The 25,402-nt window shown below is 41.6% G+C and overlaps 1 protein-coding gene across 1 annotated transcript; it reads right to left on the bottom strand.

Annotated features, from left to right (window-relative positions):
* Positions 1–398: 398 nt before the first annotated feature.
* Positions 399–12,372, bottom strand: SEC61A1 (SEC61 translocon subunit alpha 1). Its single transcript, XM_063348081.1, has 12 exons — positions 12,265–12,372; positions 10,762–10,829; positions 9,986–10,051; positions 9,810–9,888; positions 9,321–9,452; positions 8,386–8,495; positions 8,024–8,177; positions 6,973–7,133; positions 6,126–6,323; positions 5,597–5,788; positions 3,702–3,778; positions 399–2,767 (listed from the first exon to the last, which is right to left on the bottom strand). Exons 1-12 carry the CDS (start codon positions 12,269–12,271, stop codon positions 2,581–2,583), a joined length of 1,431 nt encoding a protein of 476 aa, XP_063204151.1. The 5' UTR covers positions 12,272–12,372; the 3' UTR covers positions 399–2,580.
* Positions 12,373–25,402: the final 13,030 nt, after the last annotated feature.

The raw sequence follows: 25,402 nt of genomic DNA, 5'->3' as shown, positions 1-25,402 counted from the left end.
ATTTGGAATACCATCAGCGTCGAGTTTTGTTCTTTCAATTAGTACCCTGTTACTACTATCACGCTACAAAAAGATTGGCATCGTATTCCCTACGGAAACACAGTGTTTGTTCAACCGATGCATCGGTTACCTCCCTCTCCCACTAGTTACTTGTGGGGCGCCTCTTGAATTGCAGCTCTTCTGGAACAGGAAAGCCCGGAGGAAGGTTAAGGTTCTGTTATTTTGGCAACCTGTCGTTAAGAGAAGACCTTGAAGCAAAGACAATTTGTCTTTATTTTACACTCAGACGCTAAAGGGCTGTTTTGAGCGGGATCTCTTTCACAGGCGCTTAGGCGGGTAACATCATTCTACGGGTGTTAGAATTGTAACAGTATTCAAAGCACCAAAAGCCAAGCACCAGCTCCAAAGATGAACTTTATTTCATTATAAAGCAGATTGTTTCGGCATTATTTCTTTTTGTTAACATCCACTGTATGATCCGCAGGTCCTGCTCTGAGGACATAGCTGCTCGATAAAAGACAGACTCCAGCACCAGACCACAGAAATGCAGATGCATAGAACAAGTGCTGCTTAGACGCTGAAGAGCCCACGGTCTAAACTGCAACCAGTTCCAACAGATGATAACGACCAAAAAAACAGGTACAGCTCCAGCCCAGCCAGAACTGCGTGCCCAAAAGTGGAGTCCTTTATTTCAAAACAAAATCTGTATTGGGCTTCCTGGAAAAACAGCAACAACAAAAATCCCCAAAGCAGAAGAACCACCACACCACGCTTCTTCCCTCTCCTTCTGAAGTCACTCTTTAACTCTCCCTTATTTCACATCGAAATTGTGCTGTGGCATACTAGGACTTCATGAAAGACAGAAAAATTAATGAACGTAGTGTGAAATAATAGTGAATGGTTGGTAAATGAGCAGAGCATTTCACTTTATCCCAATACTTTTGTTCCTTTTCCAATTGTGATCCCCGCCCCAGGAGTTTCACTTTTATTGACAGATGTATCTCGCTCCAAATTTGCGGATTTCTCACACATTTGGTATTTGAGCTCAGTGCATTTAGAAGGGCTTCTGGGTGTCATCTGTGCTCCTTGGGTACGTAACACAGTCCCATCACTCCAAGCAGAAACAGTAATTCATATACTGTCGGCCCAACATGCCAAAATGCCCAGAAGGCATGTTGATGCGGTGTAGAGAGACATTCCAACATTTTAAGTCCTCGCTCTGGTCTCCACGTTGTCCAATTCCAACAGGGGAAAGGTGTATTTACAAGACTCATACACAAATATTTGCATTTGGTCCTAGGCACCTTATTAGTACTGACAATCTAAATTAAAATGGAAAATTAAGTATTATTCTGGTCCATTAAAGCTTTTTACTGTAACTTCTCCAATTTGAAGGCGTGATCCTCAAAAAAAGGAGTCCCAACACCTTCTGAAAAAGTAATTTTCTATGCACCATTCAAGTCAATGAGATTACAGGATGGAAAAGCCTTCTACGCAAGCAACAAGAGTTATCTGACAAGGGTCTCATACCTAGATCTATAGAAACAGACAAGTAACATACATTCTTTTCACACTCCTTTGTGGTAATGAGACTCAAAATTCGCTAGATATGAGTAGTCAGATAACACCCCGATTGCTACAAGACCAGAATTTATTATCAATGAGAGAAACTTAGCTTTAGCAAAGAGCACAAGCAGATTTGCATCTAAGCAGCCATAACATCCATTTCTTTCAGCCAGCATCAGAACTAGAAGTGCTACCACTAACAGCGATGAAAATTAGAAGGTTTTACAAAGCTGCCAGTATGACCAAGTTTCAAAGTCGCAACTCTTAGGCACAGATTCTGGCAGAATCTAGATTGACCTGAGTTTTCTGCTGATGGAGGAGGAGTGGTGGGAAAGAACACATTTTTACCTTAAACAGAAACTTGACAACAGTCTCAAGCCAATATTCAACATCGAACAAGGTCTAGCGTAGTAATTACAAGACAAAACATTTGGAATTCGAGATATTATTTAGTAAAAAGAAACAACTGCCTTCCAAATCTGCCATACTGAAAAAAATAACCCAACCACAAAACTGAACATATTAAACACTGTTTGTGCTTACAACCATAATTACGGAACTTGAGCATTAGAGGGAGAGTTTTTTCTCACCACTACTGCAAAGGAGCTGCAAAAATAAGTAAAATGGAAAAAAAAATCCCTTCCAAACATTCAACCCTCCCCACAATTATTTACTAAAACCTGTAAAGGCTTCAGGTATACTAAATTTGAAAGGGGCTCAAAAAAATGTCAAGATTCATTGAATTAAATTCAATTCAGAAAGCTGATTCTCCTAACACATAATTAAAAAACAATTTCCTTAAAAAAATTTTTTTGCACCTTTTTACTCATCAATTTATAAAATTCAAACAGTATGCTAGAAAAGTTTGAGAACATAAGGGAATGCACTTTGGAAACATTAAAATATGTGTTCCTACAGAATGACATTATCAAGTTTACATTACTTCTTTTCACCTGACTGGCTATATTTTGAGAATGTTCCTCCCCTCTTTCCTGGGTCCATGAGAAGCTAGCTTTAGAAAAGAAGAGCTCCCATACTGCCAACTTCACTCTGTTCCTTTACAAAAATTTCAAAGTACTGATAAATGATAGTGACAGCGAGCAAAATTCCAGTTCCAGACCCTATTGCCCCAAGGAAGTCTGCCAACACAGAGAGGGCGCCAATACAGAGACCACCAAATGCAGCAGCTGTAGGGATGTACCTGTGAAACACAAAACGAGAACAGAAAAGGTACCATCAGGGTTTGCTCAGGATACTACAAATACATTAGGGGTAGTGGTATGTGGGATCTATGGGAAATATTTACATCAGAGGCAGGTTGCCTTCTAGAAAACCAATCCCACTGAGAACCTAAAGAAGACTTCAGAGATAATCTAACCAGGTGGTTAGAAAAAAAACTAAAAAAGAATGAAACTAGATGAACTGGAAGAAGTCAGTGGTAGAATACTCTCCTCTCTCATGTGTCTACCTATCCAAGATAAGGAACATGCAATAGTGCCAGTATACTAAGTAAAGAAATAAAAACCTCAACCCGACAGGACAGAAAAAAAATGCTAAGCTAAGAAGAGAAGGTATTACAGTCTACCACGCAATTAAGCACAAAGATGAATTTTAGGGCTACTAGCTCAAGTCATTTGCAGATGACTGAAATGTAAAGTTACAATAACATTTCTGTAACACGAAGGGTGCATAGATCTTACCCTACAATTACAAAACCTAGAGACTGACCCCTGCCTGCCTCTGCACCTAATAGATTTAAGTAACTACTTGTCTGCGTGAAAACAGTACACAAGATATAACACACTAAAACTTACAATAAAATATACTTGTGCATCAGTTTCAAGTAGTAAAATACCCTCAAATGCTTATTATTAACTATAAAAATGAAAAAACTGAAACAAAAGGAAAATACAAGCTCCAGAATTTAAAGCACATTCTCTAACTGTAAGGCAAGAATATGCTGCGCTGTGCAAGTTCAGTCATTCATGAGAGACAGTATTCTGTGTCTCATGCATGTGATGTTGAAGCTGAAAGAATACTTGTGTTCTAGGGTCTAGAAAATGGAAGTCAAAGCAAAATTCTCAATGTGTTTCCCTGTAACACTATATAAATAGCCTGTGAAACATTTAGCTCACCTGTTTAGTTCATGTACCATTGAAGTTTCTCTGTGGCCTCGCATTACCATTTGCTGTTCTTTCAATTGTTTGGCAACCTGTATTGAAGCAAGGAATGGAGCAAGTAAGTTTAGCATCATTCGCCAAGGCCATGGAACTTAGGACTACAGAAAAAACGAAGCAAGGCATTTCAGCAAATGGTGGTGGTTTGGGGTTTTTCTGGGGGGCGGTGGTGTGGTGGTTGGTTTTGAGGTTTTGTTTTGGGTTTTTGGTTTTGTATTTTTTAAATATTATTCGTCTGAGTTTAAAATATCCAGTATTTTAACTTCAGAGAGACTGTAGTCACAGGGACTTTTCCACATTGTCAATTATGCAAAGCTTTTTGGATAATTCTAGCCCTATTGAGAAAAAGACAAACCTGGAAACTGTCAGACTCTCATATACATAACTCAATTCCTGTTTTGCCACCTGCCCTTCTCCTGGTCAGGGTTTAGATTTGAGCAAAACTACCCTATGCAGTGCCTACTCCTACATTTCAGTTTCCCACACTCAGTTGAGCTAGATAGAAACGATACGACTCAGAAAGAATCCCTTCTTGGAACATTATTCTTAAATTGTATTTCTGCAATGGTACACGGTTACAACAGAGCCCTGCAAACATTTTACTAACAACCGAGGGGAAGTGAAACTGTAGCAGGGACCTTCTAAAGCTGCCTGTCACTGAATCTAACATACTGAGAAAACACACTGTCGGATGATTAAATTAATAGTTTTCCACTATATTGTGAACATTTAAGTAACGACTTAGCGATTTTTATTTTTCACCTTGTTTACGTGAACTTAAAATAATTTTCTTCAGCATCAGGAAAACACATTAAAGTGTTAAAAAGCTGTATGCTGGTTTATACTGAAATAAAATCTGGCTATACATGGCTGCGAGTGCTTCCCTGCATGCCTGACAGCAAGCAGCGCGATGCAAGTCCAAAACAAGAGTGCTCACGCTGTTACAGTAACTGTGCAACTCTTACATATTTGTTAAAGAATGGATTAAACCATTCCATATGGCTGCCAAACTTGATTTCCTACCCAAAAGCCACACAATACAAACATACCACAATGACAACTATTTTCCATCTTGTTTTCCAATTTCAGAAGGATTTATTTGCCGAATATTAAATATCCTGTAGCAAACGGAAATTTTGAGAAGCTAGGCTCAGGTACATTAATGCACTGCACTATCTTCTCTGTTATCAGTGCTCTCAAGTTAAAAATAACAACCTCTAGTTCATCTTCCACAAAGAGAAATGAAGAAATCTCTATACCAGACATGGGTATTCAAGTTTTACCTGCAAGTTCTTAAAACGGCATCTGCCTATCTGTCATGGCTTGGCCAAACTGGCCAGTGAAACAAACGACAGACGCTTTCCCTCACCTCTCAGTTAGAAGAGGCTTAGCTGAAAAGTAAAATTACTGAACAGAAAATCAGTTCTGTCTGCCCTCCAAGCCCAACACCTGCACACTGCGCATTTGTCATTTGTCACTGAAAGAGTTTCTACCTTTCACGTTACCTTGCCTCCCCTCGCAGTGACCAGATGTCACATAGCAATGTTCAAAGTTTCCTAATGTCAATTAAATCAATTATTTGGGTCTTGTTGTTTTTGAAAAAGCAGTAAAGAAAACAGGGCAAAAATTAACCCATTCTGCCTGTATCCTCCCCTCGTACGAAAAAGACAAAATTTCTTATTTTTAAAAGCTCTTTCTGATCCAGAATCAAAGTCACTGTTTTTACAAATGATAAATGTTACCAACAAGATCACCAGCATAACAGCTATTTCAGAAGAAAGTCAGTCTTACTCTCACAACAGCCCATCTGTTTTCATCATGTCAGCTTACCTAATTTACCATTTTAAACTTACATCTTTGGCAGAGGAGCCAGAGACTTCAATCCATGTCTTGGAGAAGAAAGCGCAGGAGCCCAACATAAATACAATATAAACAACTGCATGGACAGGGTCTTCTAACACTGAAGAAAAGGACTCTGGAGGTGACAGATAATAACAAAGTCCACCAACTGGATAAGCACGAGCAGGGCCTCCAGATGACGTGTCCTAGAAGAAGGAAGCAGTCATCAACTTTCTCACTGTTTCTTAGCCACTAAGTTAAGCCTGGATTTCTATCACCTTCATGTCACTGTGTATCATTACCGCTACAGCATCACACAAAGATTCAACTTTACTGTCACGAGCAGTTTCTGAAGTAGAAGTGGAATACAATAAGGAACAGCAAAAATACCTACGACAGCAAAGGGCAACCCAAGGTAAAAGATAAATGGAGACCTAACATCTACGCTCATCGCAGCAGGTCTCAAATTCTACCATTAAATTTAAACAAATTACTAGTAATGGTGCTCATAAAGCTATATGCAAGATTAGAAGGAATACTCACAGACCAAGTGCCCAGCAGGCTAACCAGTAAGTTGCCACTGAAACGAGCAGAAAGCATCTGGGAGATGACGTACAAGTTTGACACCAGGGCGGACTGAAGAATAATGGGAATGTTGGAGGTATAGAACAGCTTGATAGGGTAGGTGTTGTACTGGCCACGGTAGCGAGCAGATTTGATAGGAAGGTCCACTCTGAAGCCCTGAAAAGTTTTCAAAAGAAAGTCCCCCATTATATCTTGACACGAACCTGTTCCACAGGTCACAAAATGCAAGTGCAAGGCCTTGACAGCAACAGAAAAAAACCTGCAATCATCTTGTGCAAATACACATACTCTACCCAGAGGGCTAGCCATGCAAACACTCTGCAAAGGGCCTGGAAGCCTGCAAGGCTGCTTAACGGACACATATAAGAAGGTATGAAAGACATAGACATGAGAAGAAATCTGAAGTTTCAAGAAGATTGAACATAGTGGCCAGGAAAAGAAACATTAACTTTCTATACTCTTCACCAGTTTGCTGCAACAAACAGTAAGAGACATACAGGCTTAAAGACTTCAAAGTATTTTCCAGCAAAAAGCAACGGCATTTGGGTTAGGCAGCAATATTACATGTACACACTCATCTGCGTTTTTCTCAGAGACCAAAGTAGGTCAAGTTTTTTGTGTGGCTACAGTAAGCATGGAAACTGATTAAGAGAAGCTGGTGTGAAATGAACACACAGATGTTGCAGGTACAAAAATAAGCCTTCTGAAGGCACTAGAAAGTGAAAATATAATTTCCTGTAGAAGGAAGCAGATTACAGATCTACTTCCATACAAACAGTTTTACATCCTCTTTATTCCAACTGACCTGGAAATATATTACAATAGCAAAGACAAAGATGGTGGCAATCAGATTCATAAGGTTGGGGAGATTCTGACGGTAAAAGGCCTCACGAAGAGCTCTGACTTTGTCTGTACGAGTAGCCAGAAGATGGAACAGAGCAATGATGGCTCCCTCAAATTCCATGCCTTGGAAAGGAAAAGAAAAACCAAATTAGGCGTGCTGTGATTATCTCCAAACTTCAGTGCTTTGTCTCATCAGGCACACTTCTGAACTGCAGGATTCAGAGTAGGATTTCTCCAAGTCTTTTTCATCTTGAGCATACTCACAGAACTTCACTACTGTCATCCTTCATATTAGCTATGTTATTTCCAACAGTTTTTTCAAATCCCCCTGTAGCAGCCTAGAAACTAAATTGACATTCACCAAGTTCTTTCCCCCTTTCCTCCTCCTCCCCCAGGAAAAAAAAAAAAAATCAGGAAGGCAGCATTCTTTGTAATATCATTCATAGTGAGACACTAGTTACTGTTTGTGTTACAGCAAACGTGCTAACCTCATGTATGTTTTCTACTATACAGCATCAAACAACATCACCTCCTGCTAGGTCTGCAGAATAAGGTCTTTGGGGCAAAGAGTAAGATGTGCAAGGAGCAGAAAGAAACAGATTATATTTGTCAGTAAGCTGGGCAGCAACTGTAACAGAATGGCAGTCTACCATTATCGAGTTTTAATGGAGGCACTGTAAGAAATTAAAGTTGAGGAAATATCTTGCGAGATACTACAAAATTCAAAAGAAATGTCTTTGTACTTGCACTACATAGCTAAGATGTTAGTATGCTTAGATAGCATTTGCCATCTAAACAAACACACTGCAAAAAAGATTTTGCTTTTTTGTACAAAATTAAGACTTTTCTACAACTGACATTTTTATATTGTAAGTGATCGTTGTACTCTCTATATAAAAATGTAAAGAGTTGGAATTTTTAAAGACCGGGGGGAAGCTACTTGGGTTTTTACGTTTCATTTGATAAAATAATTGAATCCTAATGCAAATAAAGAGAATGGACCGTCATATTACCTCGCCCCGTGTTCACCGTGGTGGGACTGAATGCCTTCCACACAATAGTCTCACAGATGTTGGTAGCAATGAAGAGAGAGATGCCAGAACCAAGACCGTATCCTTTCTGTAGGAGCTCATCCAACAGTAGAACTATCAATCCAGCAACAAAAAGCTACAGTAAAAAAAGAAATAAATCATTAGTCCCACCCCTTTTTAATTTTTGTTAAAAAATGAACTTGTATTAAAAGACAAGGAAAGACTATATATATGAGGAAGCAGTAACACTTTGATGTCTTTTCTCTGCATGTGGACAGGCAGTCTCTAAGGACGACTTTTTTATTATTTCAGAGGGAGAATAAGTAGAGAGGACTAGAAATTACCTGAATTGTGATAAGCAAGCAGATACCAGCACCCATCTCAGATGGGTCTCCATACATTCCAGTCATTACATAGACAATAGACTGTCCGATGGTAATGATCATTCCAAACACTGCAGAATACAAAAAAAAAAAAAAAAAAAAAGGGGGTGGGGGGTGGGAAGAGGTCTGTATTAGTTCTGGAGATTTATGTCAGTGGGCTATTAAGAGAAATATAAATTACTTCTTTGTAGAGAAAGTTCGGAAAGAATACTTAAGTCACAGAATGTCTAAATTCAAGGGCAAGTTAAATTTGACTGAAATCTGGCACTGAAAATACAAATACACACAGACATTACAGAAACAAATACACTTAGAAGCCAGAGGTTTTGGTTACTGAAGATTGCTTTAGACATTGAAAACTCTGAGGGTGTTAAGATATTACTTTAGTAATTTAGGATTTTTTTTTTTTCCAGTAAAAAGATCATAAGTAGCATGGTACAGCACAAAATAGCTAAAGAATACTCAAATTTTTCTAAAAGCTGTTTATCAAATGAGCACAGAGATGTCTTATTGCTGAGAAAGAACCATGCTTGAAAGTGCAAGGTAAAAACTACAAACATCTTAGTATTATCTTTTTTAGGTTAGCACTGACCAACACAATTTAAAAGTCCCCACAGACTACATATTGCTCAGTTTATCCAATGAGATTAGGGCAGCATTGTCAATTGCTGATAATTCTCCTTTACAGACCTCTCTGACATTTAACAGCTAACAAGCCAGAGGGCGGTTAAGTAAAAGACTGATGAAATACAGAAAACTGCAGCACACCATGAACACACAGCATGACATAAGCTCATATATCTGATTCCAACATTCATCATGTGGTCAGTTTATACTTTCCGTTGTTAGGCATAGAAACTATAAAACATCAGCCTTTAATATCAGCTGCTACTTACATTTCTGTGCTCCGTTGAAGAGAGCTCTGTCCTTTGGGGTGTCACCAACTTCAATTATTTTGGCACCTGCCAAGAGCTGCATGATGAGCCCAGAAGTGACAATAGGTGAAATGCCCAGCTCCATCAACGTACCTGCCGGACACAGGAGGCACAATGGAAGAAAATAACAGGGTGTACCATACCCAGGCACCTATGAAGTTCAAGATTAGGTTTTTCCACACTTTGCATCACAATGAAGAAGATAAAAAAACTCCAAATCTCCATAGATGTAAATGGCTTCAATGATAACAGAAGCTTGTTAAAAGTCAGTCTGATAAGCTACTGAGAAGTACTGTGTTACTTAAGAATTATGTTTGCTGAAAAAAGAATTTTGCTGTCAGGAACAGCTTTACTTTATATAAAACATTAAAATAGAGTGCGATGCAGGAACAGGTTCAAAAACGTTTTGGTCCAAGTTAAAAACTTCGCTCCTGATAAGACTGACCATACCTCTATTTGATGCCAAAATCACTCTCATCCAGTAGAAAGGATCTGCTGAGTCTGATGACATGATACCAAACAAGGGAATCTGAATTTCCAACCAACAGAAGAAAAGAGGATTAGAGACTTCATAACACCCTTGAACCCTTTTAGCTCTTCCTTAAAAACAAGGGAAAGAAACATACCTGGCAGCATACTAAGAAGATGAAAAGCGTGATAGCTGTCCATAGTACCTTTTCTTTAAATTGAATCTAAAGGGGGGAAAAAAAAAAAAACAAACCAACAAATCCAACAACAACCAAACATGATAAAGCTGTCAAGATGACAAGATCTAGTCAATCGAGCAAACTTTCACAGTAGCTAAAGCTCACTTGATTTTCTTGTGAATGCACAAAGCACAGGACATCCTAAAGAAAACTCACTCTTCACCCCTTTTATACCATATAACGCCAAGGAGAATGATAAATATTTATTGAAACTTTAAGCCAAATAAACAAGCTTACACCAATGGAAGGTAATTCTAGTACTTCCACAGAAATACATCGTACGTTTTCACAAGAAAGAGCTTCTGGTGAGAAAAAAAATAAAAATACAGAGAAGCTTATCTTAGTAAATAATCTTTGATTAGAACTTAAGAAGCAAAGATTTTCAAGTTGCTATTTTAAACTACTCTAGTTTACCCTTCAGAATGTACTGCTTTCAAGGTCTCATTGCTCCCTGTTACGGCATAACCATATCCGCACAATTGCATTTACCAGCAAATATACCCTTGTACAACCGTTTCTGCAGTGCGGGATGTACCAGGCAAGCACACAAACAATTGTGTGCAGAACTGCCATTCTCCCAACGGAAAAAAAAACAAACAAAACAACAAAAAACCAAATCCTGCAAATACAAACTAACCTTTAGCATTGTATACTACACAAATACAGACATATGAAGGAAAATTTTACTAACTTACTTTCCGTTCTGGCTTTTGGATTTCAGGCAAGATAACACAGAAGGGCTTGATTACTTCAAGAAATTTTACTGTAAGGAAATTAATTAAAAGACAAAATGAACACACAGATACAGAGAACATAGGAAAAGCTCAAGTAAAACTGAATTTGGACACGTACTTTATATATCAGAAGTCCCAGTTAAGGACAAAGATTTGTTGTTAGGGGTTTTTTTTAGGTTTTTTTTTGTTTTTTTTTTTTTAAATTAAATTATCTGTTCTAAATATAACGTACTAGCTGAACCCCTGTGTAAGCAAAATATAGACTGCAAACAAAAAAAAAAAACACATGAGGAGTTTTCTCCTTTTACTGAGTAGGCTGACAGCACAAAAAAAGACCCTTTCCGTTGTTTTGCATGAGTTTATCAATACCATTGAATTTTTATTTCATATTAGCTTCTCCTCTAGCCCAATATTTGAGAAATGTAATACCCAAGACAGTTTTAAGTCAGGGTTTACTTTTGGTTCATACAGCTTAAGAACGCCTACAAACTACGCATAAGCAACAATTCAAAGTAACTTTACAGAACGCCTAATGCAATGATCTCCTTCTAGTCAAAAGGACACATCTTTAAATCAGAAGAGTTGTCTCAGTCTTAGAAAAAGCATACAAAAGAAAAGAGTATCTGCAAAGTCACAAGATCTCCTAGGAGCAGAGAGATGTGATTTTAACAATACTAAACTTCTTAAGACAAACGTAAGACTGCACACACATTTTGGATAGATTTGAATTAAGAAGCGTACAAAGATGCAGAACTGAAACGACTAGTGGCTTTCCACTTCTTTGTCAAAGGCAGCCACTTCAGTGTCAATTTTGTCCATAAAAATTACTTAATTTCAAACGCTTGAAAAGTTACACTGGATTGGGGTTTTAAACCAAATCGTGATTCTCTCCTACATCTACAATAACATACAGATTGACTAAGATGCTTTGCAAGCAGCAGACTCGAAAGACTCCCATTCACTCGGATTAAATCTCGACTGCAGATCGCCGTTTATAGTTTAATCTGACAACGCCACTGATTTTTTTTGGCTCAAAGCGTTTTGACCAACGTGACAGCCTGTCTCTCCCTGCCGCGGTACCGGGATGGCCGGGATCGCGCGTGCCCGCCCGACGGAGCAGCCCGGGCACCGGGCACCGCAGAGCAAGCTCCCTTCCCTAGGAAGAGCTGCCATAACCAGGAAATGGGTCTTTCACCGTGAGAGGGGGGCAAATAACCCAGAGGGAGCCTCCAATCCAGAGGAAGGGAAACGGGCGCAGGCCACGGAGGGAGGCCACAGGCCCAGGCCGGGGGCTCGCCAGACCCTCAGAGGTGCTCCCGTGGGACGGGCCCGTCCCAAGGCGCCTGTGAGAGAGAAGCGGGCGGCCGAGCCGCGGCCCCTTGGCCGTCACGCGCCCCGTGGAAGCCCCGCTTCCCTCCCTTCCCCTCCCGTGCCGCCGGCCGGCCGAGGCGTCCCGGTACTCACTGCCCATGGCGGCCGCCGGACGGGTGCAGAGAGCGGGCGGCGGCGGCGGGCTCGGAGAGACACGTCAGGGGTTGATCCCGGCCGCCCCCTTCCGCTTCCTGCCACGCGCCGGGCGCCACTGCGCAGGCGCCCTTCCCCGGAACCGCCCCTCCAGCACCCGCCGCAAAGCGCCTACAACTCCCGTCATGCACTGCTGCCGGGGGACCAGGGCCCTCCAGGCAGGGCGGAAGGACCCTGATGCTTATTGGCTCCCCGCGAGGCTGGGCAACCAATCAGATGACGAGGTGGCTCGCGGGTTGCTGGGAGTTGTAGTCTGAGTGCCCCCTCGCCGCCATCTTAATGGGGCATAGGGCTGGCAGCGGGGGAAGGCTGTGGGGAGGTGCTGAGATCGTCGGTTATTTTGAGGAACGCATGTTTTAGCTACCAAAAATCGTAACGTTGGTTTATGAGATTTCGACAGATGAATACGTAAATAAACACTTAAAATTTATTTGCCGCTTTTGTGGTTTTATGCTGGAATGTTTTAGGCCTTTCTCTGCAGTAAAGAAACTCCCTGCATCCCCCACGCAAAATGGCAGCCGGTGGTGTCATGCTGTCACTGCGCGCCTGAGGCTGGGTTTAACACACCCAGAGCGACCTGGGCTTCCAATAAAATATAGAGCATTGGTAAAAAAGTGAAACATTGTGCCATGCGTCTAAGAAGTCGTCATACATCAAAATGTCACTGTGTCACCCAGGAGAACCAACAAGGGGAAAAGGTTGGCCTTTGGAAGGTTGGACCTGATGATCCTTGAGGTCCAACCAGGTTCCAACCTGCTATTCTATGCTTCTATGCCTCTGTGATTCAATAAGTGAAATGTGCTCACACTGAGGTACTGCTAAAGGTATTTGTTTCTGAGACTCCCGTCATGTCCTCTGTGCTTTCCAGGCCTTTGTAGAGGGAGTTACCACCGGTCTGAAAATGAAAGGTAAACAGAAGTTAGAGGAAAGAGAAAAGCAAATAGAGGTGTTACTACAAAGCAACTAAAGTCAGCGTATAAGCATATAGGCTCTATGAAACCCATTTCTAATTAGAGGTAAAGCAACCACTTCCCAACTGACATGCTGTCTTGCAGAGGTGATTTGATAAGATCATTTTGACTTACTAACATGGGCACCAGTTTACCAGAGCCGAGAGGTGGAAAAGAAGGAATAACTACCAGTGGTTTTGTGGAAGTCTGGGCAAGGAAGCAAGAGCAGTGATCCCGGGGATCAATGGTAGAAGCATGCAACAAAGTGCCAGAATTTGCTGAATTTATTAAAATAAGGCAAATTATTAATACTGAGAGGTACTGATAACATCACTGTGTCAGATCACTGCTGTGTTAGAAAGGGTAACGTGGCTTTATCCTTATCGAAATGGCTCATCTGCTTTTAGACCTTTGGAAGTCAGGTGTCTAGGTAGTTGTCTAGACTCTGTGGTCAGTGGAGATACACGTTGACACCTCTGGAGAAATACTCTACCTATCTCACACATCTGTTTTCAGATTAGGTGAATCATCCTCCAGAGGTATCTATTGATTATAGAGGGAACTAAGGTGAACACTTTAGACTAGATACCTATATTTTAGACATCCGATGTTAGAAGAGATGAATTCCACCCATGAAGACTAAAGGTGTCTTCTCAAAGGCATTATCTCTGAATCAAGCTTGGGCATTTTTGACAGAGTCTGAGGGGAAGCTTGTCAATCTACTGTTCCTATTGTAATTGCTCTTTTGACAAATAGATAATGTCAATCTTCTAGGGTCTCAGTCTATTTCTCTTCCACAGTGATAAGTCTATCCTTAAAAATTGGCTTTGGGGATACAGTCACAGGTGCTTTTTGTGCTAGTAGCCTTTATCTGTGCCATAAGAATAGGTAAAAATATTTAATAGACTGTTATTCTTCGCATGGCCCACCTGCCAGACCTCTTGGGTTCCTGTTTTTTAAAATAATTTTAGACAACAAGATACTTTGTTTTGCTACTGTAAAAAATGAACCTTATAATTACGTAGAATTGTCTACTTAGTCATGGAAGCTGAAAACTCAGTAGTTTTTGCTTACATCTCTATTTTGTCCATTCTGGGTCTGAACTACTTCACATTTGGGGCAACGAGGGTACAGTCCTACAGCTGAAATTTGCCACTGAAGTTCAATTCTAGGTAGAAAAAATGGCTGACGAAAGCTAGCTTTCTTAAGACCTTACAGTGAAAAAAACCCCTGTTTTGCCAACTGAAGTAAAAAAAAAATAAAATCTAGAGAAGCTAAGTTCAGCTCCTTTCTGTAATCAGCTGTCACTGCAGAACAGAAGAGCAAAAGAAACGGAAGATACAGTTATTGGGGAATTATTACAGTAAAGCCATGTGAGACACTGGGTCAAATCTTGGCCTGATGTGACTCCCTGACTTTGGCAGTTTATCTTGGGGAACTATTTTAGCAGCCAATTGCAGACTGAGTGACAAAAAAGGAATTTTATACACCGCGTCTGATTCCTACACTGTGTTTGGGAAGCACCTACTACTGCAAGAGGACTCAGTCCAGAATGGTCCCAGCTGGTACAACTGGAATGATGATGACGACGAGGAGGAGGATAGCCTGTAATTAAAAACTGCTCTTTAGAGAACAGCAACATCTGAGAAGCAGACATAGATTTTAAACAACTTGTTCTTTTCATGTTTTGCTAGTCTTCTTTGAACCAAATCAGTCGCACTTATATAACCAAGCTAATCCTGCTTCGGAAATAGTGTAATTTAGGACCATCAAAAACATTAATATTCACTTACTATCTCTGAAGTTTGTTAGCCAACGTCTTACACTGTTTCACACAGTGCACATCTTCAGCATTCACTGCAAAATTATGTATCTCAATATACCTCTATTGCATTAGTACAAAGTTGATATTTAATTACTGCTTTTGAGGCTGGGTTTCGCTCTGTGTCGACTGACGACAGACGCTGGAGCCAATCCTGCTGAATTGCACCCTGATGCAAACCACAGACTATACGATTGCTTCAATAGCCAGAGGTAAAAAGCAGAAAATAGGGGCAGAGAGTAGAAACGGGGAGAGAAGCATAGATGGATTTTTCACTGGCTCCAAGTGGTTCCTTTTACTTCTAGTGGCATTGCTTGCAGAAACCCCCTACAATCTCTTATTTGGAGAGATCACATTTTCCACGTCTGTGAAAGGCTCACGCTCTGTTCCCACAACAGCGCGTTTTATCGGTGTGTCGAGGCTTGCGTGTTGCATTGCGTAAAGGCCTTTTTTTACCAAAGAGGATAAAGGAGACACTCTAGCTGTTGTCAGACCAGGTCTTGTACCATCTGTGGGCTGGGATCGCTAGAGGGCATTACAAATCTATTTGTACACAGGAGTATAAGAATACACACGCACAGGAAAGTTTCCCTTACGAAATAGGGCTAGTTGCTATTTGTAGCATTGGTCTGCGAGAGGGGTCCTGTGACAGCAATAGCCCTTTGCGCGCTGGGTGTGTTTAATGGCAGCATTCGTACGCAGCCTGTGATTTTTGAGGTACAAACTCTGCCAGCAGTAGTCCGTCTAACCACAAGGTGGAAGAACTGCTTTACTTATGATGCCGCCTCAGCTTGCATGAAATGTACACTGCACAGGCAGGTTTTATTACTGTCATTATTTAATTGTTATAATGCATCAGCGCCCAAGGGTCCCGTTCAGGACCAGAAGTCCTTGTGCTAAGCGTATTATAGATAAAGTCCGCAGTCCTGCAAGGAGCTGCCTGCAGATAGATCCCGGTGCCCCACGCAGTGCTCAGGTCTGCGATACTTCAGGAGGCCGCTGTGGTCTCTTTCTCTGCATAGCATAGCTATACTGTTAGAGATCCCTGCACTTCAGTGAGGCTCCCCAAAGAGATCAGTGCGTGGGGAGCTCCGTGCAAACGTGCTCAGAGGTAGCAGCTGGATCTCCAGTGCTCTGACAGAGTGTTCCAGGGAGCAACCACAGCCGTGACGTGCTTTACCTCCCCTTTGCCTGCCACCCACATGCTGTCTCTCAGCCCGTTTGACAGTTGCTTGTCAGATGTCCTCACCTATCTACCCAAGGTAGAGAAAGGCAGCATAAAAGGCGGTAGCATGTGTGAAAGAATTCAGGTCACATGTGAAAGCTCATGGCCTGAACGGCAGGTAAGCACGGACATGAGGAGGACCTTCAGGGAACCCTGAGTAGACTACATTTCTAAACCAAATCATTTACTATGCTGCTAACCTAAAAGAGACTTAACTGCTAGCTCCTTTAAGGCCAGCTGCCAAACTCCAGTGATTTCACCGGAGCTAGAGTTTCCCGTGTAGTCCGTACTCAGGAGATAATCTCCTAGCTTGCCTGAGAAACCTGGAGCAGCATGCCAGAAGGCAGACGGGAGTCTTCTGTAGTGGGGAGAAGTGGAGACACACATTTCTACTTGAAGAATCATGGAATAACGTTTTCTTAAGTAGATTTGAACTTTATTACGGGGCAATGAGAGGTACAGGGCAATGGGAGATGCCATGTGAAAATGTCTTTCTACCTAAGTGAAACAAAGAAACGAGTGAATTAATTTTTTTCTAGCCAATCAAACCCTCTGATTCCTTAATAGAAGGGGCTTTAAAAAATGTAAATTCATTCTAGCCTAGCTGATTTCCAGTTGAAGAAATGCATTCTAAAAAATGAAACCTGCAGTTTCTAAAAGGCGTGAAATTCATCTCTCTTAACTCCAGACAGGTAAGAAATGCAAAATTTTATCCTATCCTGAAGATCATAGGGTGTTTCATAACTGTAGGTATTTGCAAAAAATTTCCAATTTAGATATCTAAAATGAGATACCCAAACCACTGATTAAATAGAATTGCCCTAGATACATCAAAAGAAGAAAGCTTGGTTTCCCCACCAGGCATAAGTCCAATATTGCAATGCACAAAAGATTTTCCAACATCATTATCAGGACACGAGAGGTTACCTGAATGTCTTTGTACTGCTTTGCATGAAATGTTTTGAATCCTGAACTCCTGTTATGACTCACACCCCTATTTCTCCAATTTGTTCACCCAGGCGCTCCTAGAACATCACTTTATTCCGCGCATTTATGGCAATACTTAATAAGGTGTCTAAAATACTTCATAATACTGTAACTTTAATCAGCCATGCTCTTCGCTGGCAGTGTTACAGCAGTGCTTTCTCAATAGCTCGGGTCCCGATTTCTGGCTCTGATAAGACAGACCTTCTATGTACCACGCACTTGTGTAACTCAAAGAGCCAGTGGCCGAACCCTGATCTTGTCAAAGCGCAGCAGCAACGCTTCGATAAGACCAGCATTTCACCCCACATCTTCAAGGGAAGCCTCAATATTTCAAGTAGAAACAAAATGTAGCACGTCGTTTTGCAATGCCAGCAGTGCTGTTGATTCGGAAAAAGCTCTGTAGAAGCCACCTTCTGTTTGCTAAAGTGTGCCACGAGGGGGACGAATTATGGTAAAATTATGCAGATCAGCAAACAAGGTCAGGCAGATACTTGCCACTGTCAGTACATGCAATATGGGCAGTTGAAACATATGCGAGAAGGATGAAGAGGTTTTACGTCCTTCCCCGAGGGATGCAGTGTTGGCTACTGCTGGCCGCAGGACTCCAGAGGAGATTGATAATGGCTGGTTCTCAGCTGACAGCCTACACATTGTACCAGTGCACGGCGAGCCAACAGGTGAGTATTTCAGCAAGACTGAAAGGGCCACAGCTAATGCAAGGTTAAAGTCTCTTTTTAACATCTAAATGCTTCCCACGTGTTCTCTTCCTGTCTTTTTGAAGGTTTTTGAAATCTCCAACATATTTTTTTCTGTTAAAAAAACCCCACAGAATGGTTATATTTCATGCCCTACTTGTTTTACTGTGGGCTTATCTAACTGGATTCTGTAAAAAATTATAATAGAGCTAACTAACCCAAACACATTCATGTTTCTAGGGATTAAGAACTATCTTTTGCTTATATGATCTGCTTTTTAATCATCAAACTATTGACCTGGAACCATTGGTTAGAGAAAACAACCAACGAAACAACAGTGTTTGGAACATTAAGGAAAAAAGTGTGTTTCTTGGAAATAATCTAGTAACCAGATACGTATAGTTCTGATAATGGGCTCATTTACACAAAAATCACTGCCAGCTTGATTGCAACAGTCACCACGTGGAAGTCGTCCAGGACTAGAAATCATCGCTATTAACCTTCTGAGAGACCCTTTACACCTTTGTGGAGACAGCTTTTGGCACGGAGCATTAATTTCATCTAGAATTTTATGAGGCGTTAGCAAAAATACCTTTCTTGCGAAAACCACATTGGACCTATATTTGGGAATGGAAAAGTACCAGTAAGAGGAGGCTGTCTGGTTTTCAAGTCATCAAATCTTAAATGGCGCTGGATCCCTTCAGTCCAGCTGGAATGTTCTGACAGTAGGCAAAAAAAATAACAACATGGACATTGGACTTCTGCATCTGCTCGGGCTGTTGTTTTTCAAGTCAGCGTTTCAATATTGAATTTGAATAAATAACCTCATGCAGGGTTACGCTCTTCTTTTGTACGTGAACGTGTACTGTTGCAGTGCACACAAAGCGGGGGCTGAGCTTTGCTTGTAATTGCATAACTTTTTCATGCAAATTAAACGTGTAATACATTAATATTCTTGCATGCAGTAATTATAATATGCATACTTGAAAAGAAAATGCTGTATGTGTAAAATTATGCTTTTGAGCCTGGAATAAAACTGAATTCTATTTATTTTATGGATATTTGCAGCTTGCTGAATAATTCTCCGAGTCTTTCACTTTTGATCTCTTGACAACATCAGCTTTTAAATCTTAAATCCAGACTGTTTGTAAATTACCTTTTGAGCTATTGTCTTTTTCTTTTTTGGAATTCTGAGCAGCTGAATTCATCGAGTAGATTCTCTTCCTGGCTTTAAAACCAAAGCCGAAACCTGAGCTGTTCTGTTTGGTATACAGTGAATGAGCTTTGATTTGATTTTTATTGTATTTCATTCAAACTTTATTATAAAACATCTCCCAGGGACACTTGCACGAGAAACACTTTGCAAGTAAAAACAGCATTGTATTTCCAGTCTCCCATTTTTAAAGGTGGTTATAACATTTTTATCATGCTTGCTTATCTCCGTAATATACCACTGTACGGCAGACAACTGCAGATGTTAGGTAATAGAGCTAGATGTCTCTGTAGGTTTTTCTAATGGATTTTCTTTTCTCGTACTACAAGAGGGTTTCACTGTGTCATTAACCCAGTGACCAGCACTTCTGCAGGCTGACTGCGGGCAGTCCCCAGGCAGCTCTGTTTCCCCCGTTCTTTGACTCCAGTTTTGTCTATAGCTGCTTTATTGACATGAAGTTTGGCGTAGATTTTTTAACAAATGCCCCTCAAAAACCTACCGTCGTTTAAATAGAGCAGATGGTCTTTGTGGATGGTTCAATAGTGGGTTTTATGTCACGATTTCTATACTGTTACTCCCAGTAGTTGGTTCCTTCACTAGAATTGATCTACCCGTGTTTTTCAGTGGAACAACGGTGACGTCCAGCAGCTGGATAATTTCAGGTTTATATTCAGGTTGGGCATACAAACTGTTTTCTTGATGACTTCCTTTCCTTCTAAAAATTGCGGTTTAAATCCAAAGTAGATACTCACAACATATCACTTCTTTTTAATCATCTTTTGATTACTATTTATCTCTTGATCTTAGAGAAGGCTTTTGTAAATGCTAACAGGATGACGGGCTTGGTTTGATCCTGCTCCTATTACCATCATTGGCCAAAAATCCTGCTGGGTCACATCCTCTGAGTGGATCACATCCCTATGGATCTCCTAATGCACTTTATAAAATGTATCCAGTAAATCCAATAACAACAGAAATATGATTAAATACACAGCGCACAGATGGTTCCCCAAAAAGCGAGCCAAAGCTTCACTTTGAATTTGTGCTTATAAAGATTTACTTTCCTCATAAAAGTAACCTATATAAGTGTTTATCGAGATTTACCTAGCTCAGCTAGGAAAATAAAACAGTAACTACAAGCTGAGCTGTGCAATATCATAGCACATTAAAGTCCTCCTTAAATGCAAGGGAGCAGGACCCTGGCCAACTGGAGAGAGCAGGAGAGTAGTTAACACGCCTGAGTTTTATAGACATGCCAAGTGGCTTAGCAGTCCTTACTGAACATTTCTGTTACAGTGGATTGCCTGAAATAAGAAACAAAGAAATCAGATTAAAGATTGAGCTGCTTAGGACAGCAGCATTAGTACAGCAAATTTCCTGGCAAGATAACTGTAATTTTGTGCGTCGCATGACTGCTCCATGCTGCACCGCTGAGCAGGGCTGGATTCTTAATCCATTTCAAAAAGTACTTAACGGAAACCTTTAGGAAGGTTTTTTCAACTGTGAATACTGGAAAGAGGGTGAACTTCCTATCCCGTGGTTTTGTTCATATGCTATTTGGCATCTTTGTATAAGAGCACGGGCAGCCATCAAACTGTAAGCTATTAACGCGCGAGTCACGGCAAGGCTGTGCAGCCGTTATTAATCTTCGTACCGTCTTTGACTGTTTGTCCCCTTCCAGCACTCCGAAGGGCAGGCTTTACAGTGGGCCAGCTTCAGCGCCGAGGTGAACGCGCATTAAGGCACAGTGAATTTTTGGGAATTCACTGTGAGTGAATTTTCAGCGCCGGCAGCAGCAGCTGCCATCCCGCACAGCCCTCAGCGGGCCCTTGTTCTGCCTCCGCGCCTCGCTTTGTGCTGCGCCACGACGGCCAGTTTTGTGGCTTTGTGGCAACGTGGACCACGGGATGATCTGGCTGCAAAAGGCTTTTTCAAGTTCTGCAGCTGAACTACAGATTTAGTCTTCTTCATATTGGTTTAGGAGTTCTGACTGCAACATCGGTGAATACCTTAGTTTTAGTTGAAACTCTTAATTAATGAGCAGTGTGCACGTAACAGCTTGGGCTTCAGCATGGGCTGTCCAAGCCAGCTAGAGATCACACTGAGTTGCTAGGGCAGCTGACACCTGCACTATTGAATCTTCATTGCTAATCGTTAGATCTGGCTTGGGGACATCTATTCAGCTTAAAATCACAACTGCAATATGGCTATAGCTTTGCTATCAACATAGACCTGAGTGCAGGTGTGTCCCAGCTGACAGAAGAGAGGCGCTGGAATCTATCAGACACCTTCAAAGGCCACTTTTCTTCTTACTTTTTTATCTTCTTACCTTTCCCTGTGCACTTGGTGGTGTTGTAAACTGTTTAAATGGTTAAATGGGCAACACGACCCTAAAAGGCATCATTACTGAAGGACGCTGCAAGGAGTAAGCATATTAAGAACACCTTAACCTTTGTATCTGCTGAATATAAGCTGGAATTTAAGACTTCACCGCAATCTGGAAAGACCTGTCCTATGGATAGCACACGGCTTAGTGCAGTTCTGTGGGACACCGTCTGTGTAGAGTCCTTTGCTCTGATCCTTCTTAGAGGCAAAAAGGAACACAGAGCCCATGGCCCAAACTGTCACAGAGTACAATATTCACCATTACAATTTTAATCTTGGCTATTTAAGAGGACGATGTATTTAGGCATGTCATTATTTCTGTATCCATTAGAGTCGTCATGGCCATCTCTGCACGTAATACTTAGCAAGATCAGCCCTTCCATTGGTTTGCCTTCTAGGAAATGCAAAGGGTATCCTTTTTTGGTTTTTTTGAGGAATGTTGTTCAGTAGATGCTGTCTGACTGTCATTGTAATTAAGAGTAGAATTCAAACAGTGTATCTCAGAGAGAGCTTGCAGAGATAGCAGTGTGAGCATCTAGCCTGTCATTCTGGGGGCATGTAGAAAAATATACACAATTAATAGTCACTGAAATGCCTGATATGACTTTTGGGACTTAGGTTGAATATGGGCTTTCTTCCTGTAGGATTTGAACTGACTTTAAATAAAGAACAGGTCCCTTTGTTTTTCATGAGGTGTTGCTGCGGTGAATTAACTGGGAGTAGGGGCAGAATGAAGAATTAATGGAACGGACACATCTGAAATGGTTTTAAAGACAAGGCTGGTTTGGGAGTTCTTCCCTTCTCTTCACCACTGCCTTGGTTTGACTTCTCTTAAATCTTCGTGCTATCTCTCCCACTTATGGGTGTAGACAAAACTAGTGCCAAATTCCTTTGCCTGGCATCTGTCACGCAGCTAACGGGAATCATCTGCAGACTGGAACATGAATGTTACAGGTTATTTAGACCTTGACCTTCAGGGTCGCGGCAGGCAGGCCAGCCGTGATAATGTTGTGGGGTTTTTTTTTGTTTGGGTGTTTGGTGGATTTTTTTAGCAATTTGATTCTCTGTCCACTACCTGTGGGATTGCCATACAGTAACATGCTTAGCAGTGCTCAGCAGCCAGCCACCTAAGGGCAGCAGCTGCGCGATGTCTGACCCTATGACTAGAAAGAAAGGTCTAGGTCTCTGTTCCAGTCTCTCACATCTCACCTTTCACTTCATTTCCTTTTCATCCTCGCCAGAAAGGTGAAATCCTAACACTGTGAGCCTCCCCCTGAGGGGAGAGAGATTTTTCGGTAGGTCTTAGGTCTGAGAATCTCCTCGCACCTTTGTTTCATCACTGACAAAAAACAGTTATACTTGACTTACACTAGTGTGTGTGAGATCGCTCCTTTTTTTTTTATTATTTATTGTGCAACTCTCTCTGAAGTGATTTTTTTGAAGGTTGCCAACTAGCTGTTGCACACAGGCTTTCAGTCTAATATATTAAAAGCAATTAGGCAGCTTTCTGATCAGTGCTGTCCTGCAAAATAACTGCATTTTGTTGTTTTGCTGGGGGGTTTTAACTGCAGGCAAATGCCAGTGTATCTCACTGTCTGCTTGGTAACAAACATTCTCTACCCTGCAAAACTTGTCTTAACCTTGGAATCTCAGGCCTTATGTATTATCAATAACCTGTCAGTAATACTAGACATTACTTGTCAGTTCAACTAAGATTATTTACCCACGCACACTGTGGGGAAGGCAACACAAATCCCTGCTATCCATTCAGTAACGCAGCAAGTAGATGCCACATTGTTTACATGCTTGCAGTATCCTAAAACCCTCTTACGCCTGTTCTGTAGGTGATTCCTTGGATGCAAGTGCCTTTTAGTGCCTAGTTAAATGCATCACAGGTCCGTTAAGGGAATCCCCAGAGAGCTGAAGCTTTCCTATCAAAGCTGTGGTAGATCATCTAAATTCAGGTCCCAGTTACCCAGTAAATCTACCACACTTCTGTAAAGCACCTTCTCTGTTTTTGCTTCAGAGCAAATGTGGCTATCTAAGCGGCATAATTTATTAAATCAAATCTGCTTTGAGAAAAATACAGCTCACTCATTCTTCTAATTACTACTGTTCAAATTTAGCCTCAATTAGTGACCTCTCAGTTTGCTGGGATTAGTTCTGCCTGTGTAGAAGTGTGACTAGCTGTGAAGGCACATGCAATAAGCCTTATATTTTGTCTTCCGCTTATCGTATTACACAATCGCTTGTTCCTTTTATATGAAGGAGTAAACAAAATACCCCTTAGCGGCAAACATCCAGTAGTTTGCAGGTACTTTCCCAGGATGGCTCAGTTTCTGAATGCTGTGGACAACTGTGTTTCCAAAAAATCAGGGAGATGACAGCAGTGCAATAATGCTGTTATTCTACCATTGCGTAACGCTTTTTGATCTCTGGATCTCAACATAACATTACAGACATCTGTGAGCCACCCCCTCTAAAACCACAGCAAGGCAGACCCACAGAATGAGCAGAGGCGTATTGTTGTATCTGTTTTACATGGGTGACCTAGGCACAGAGACCAGATGTCCAAAACTAGCGAACAGAGTAATTGAACTGGAGACAAACCCCAGAGGTTCAAATTTCCAGTCTGGGCTCTAGTTACAAGACGTCTCCCTGTGATCCTCCTCCTCATACTGGAAAGCCTGGAAAAGCGTATTGAATGGGTGTCATAGCTTTTTATGTTAGGATTCAGCAGTTGTTTCAGCCACATTTGAAAGGAATGAGTCAGGAATTTGTGTATGTGGGAAGTGGTTTCCTCTCACATTATGGTATGTATGGATGAAATACATTTCCTCTACTATGAAGTTGCTGAATGAGAAAATAGAGTAGTGCAGCTGACTGGCACTTCCGTGGCTGTAGCTCGACCCTGATAATGAAAAGCCAGCGGCCTCGGGAGGCCAGTTGGGATAATGCGTTTCGTAGAAAAGCTGGTGAAGTCACTTGCATTCTTATAAAGAATGACTAGAAAAGGACAAAGCGGAGAAAAAATTCCAATACTAAAACCTGATAAATTAGAGACCAGCTTCTTTAGTGGAACCTGGCCTGGCTGAAACCGCAGGAGAAAATCTGGCTTTAAGACAGGAGCTGTAATGCAGTAACGAAGACGCCTCCCTCTGTGCGGCAGACAGCTTTTGTAGCAACTAGTGTTCAGGAATCAGAGATAATGATAATGGCTTGTGCCTGCAGTCATTACAGCTATGGCACGCACAGTATGCAAGGCATTTAATGTCAAACTTACCGGCCTCCCACGGGGAGACAGCAGCAAGGCTAAGCAGAATGCAGGTCACCTGCCTTCCAGCCCCGGCCGTAGCCAGAGGACCAGTGACGCTGCAGAGGAGGCAGGTTTTATTTGCAATGGGATTGAGCCACGGAGTTTGGGTTGCGGACAGAACCTGCTGAAAGATGAGTGTCCTCAAATCCGGGGAGCTGGTGTGGTCCTTCTGTCCTTCAAAGCTGATCTGTTGCTGGAGCGATAGGCTTCTGAGAAGTCTGGAGCCTGGTGAACACCCCGAGCGGCTGTTCCCATCTTCTGGGGAACTGAAGGGGAAAAGAAGGAGCTTAAGGGCTGGTCAGGCAAGTGGGCTGAGGCAGAAATGGGGTTAGGGGATGAGAAACAGAACAGACTTACACAAAGCTTTCAAGAGGACTCTGAGCTTCTGAGGGAAGTGCTACAGCCAGCAAAAAATCGGGGAAGGAAGGAGACATAGGCGAGGACTGCAACATTTCCCCGTTTGTTCCTTAGCTCAGCAGGGAATT

Source organism: Chroicocephalus ridibundus, chromosome 10, assembly GCF_963924245.1.
Source record: "Chroicocephalus ridibundus chromosome 10, bChrRid1.1, whole genome shotgun sequence".
Classification (NCBI taxonomy): Eukaryota; Metazoa; Chordata; class Aves; order Charadriiformes; family Laridae; genus Chroicocephalus; species Chroicocephalus ridibundus.
Note: the sequence above shows the minus strand (reverse complement) of the source record. Positions and strands in the feature narration are given on the sequence as shown.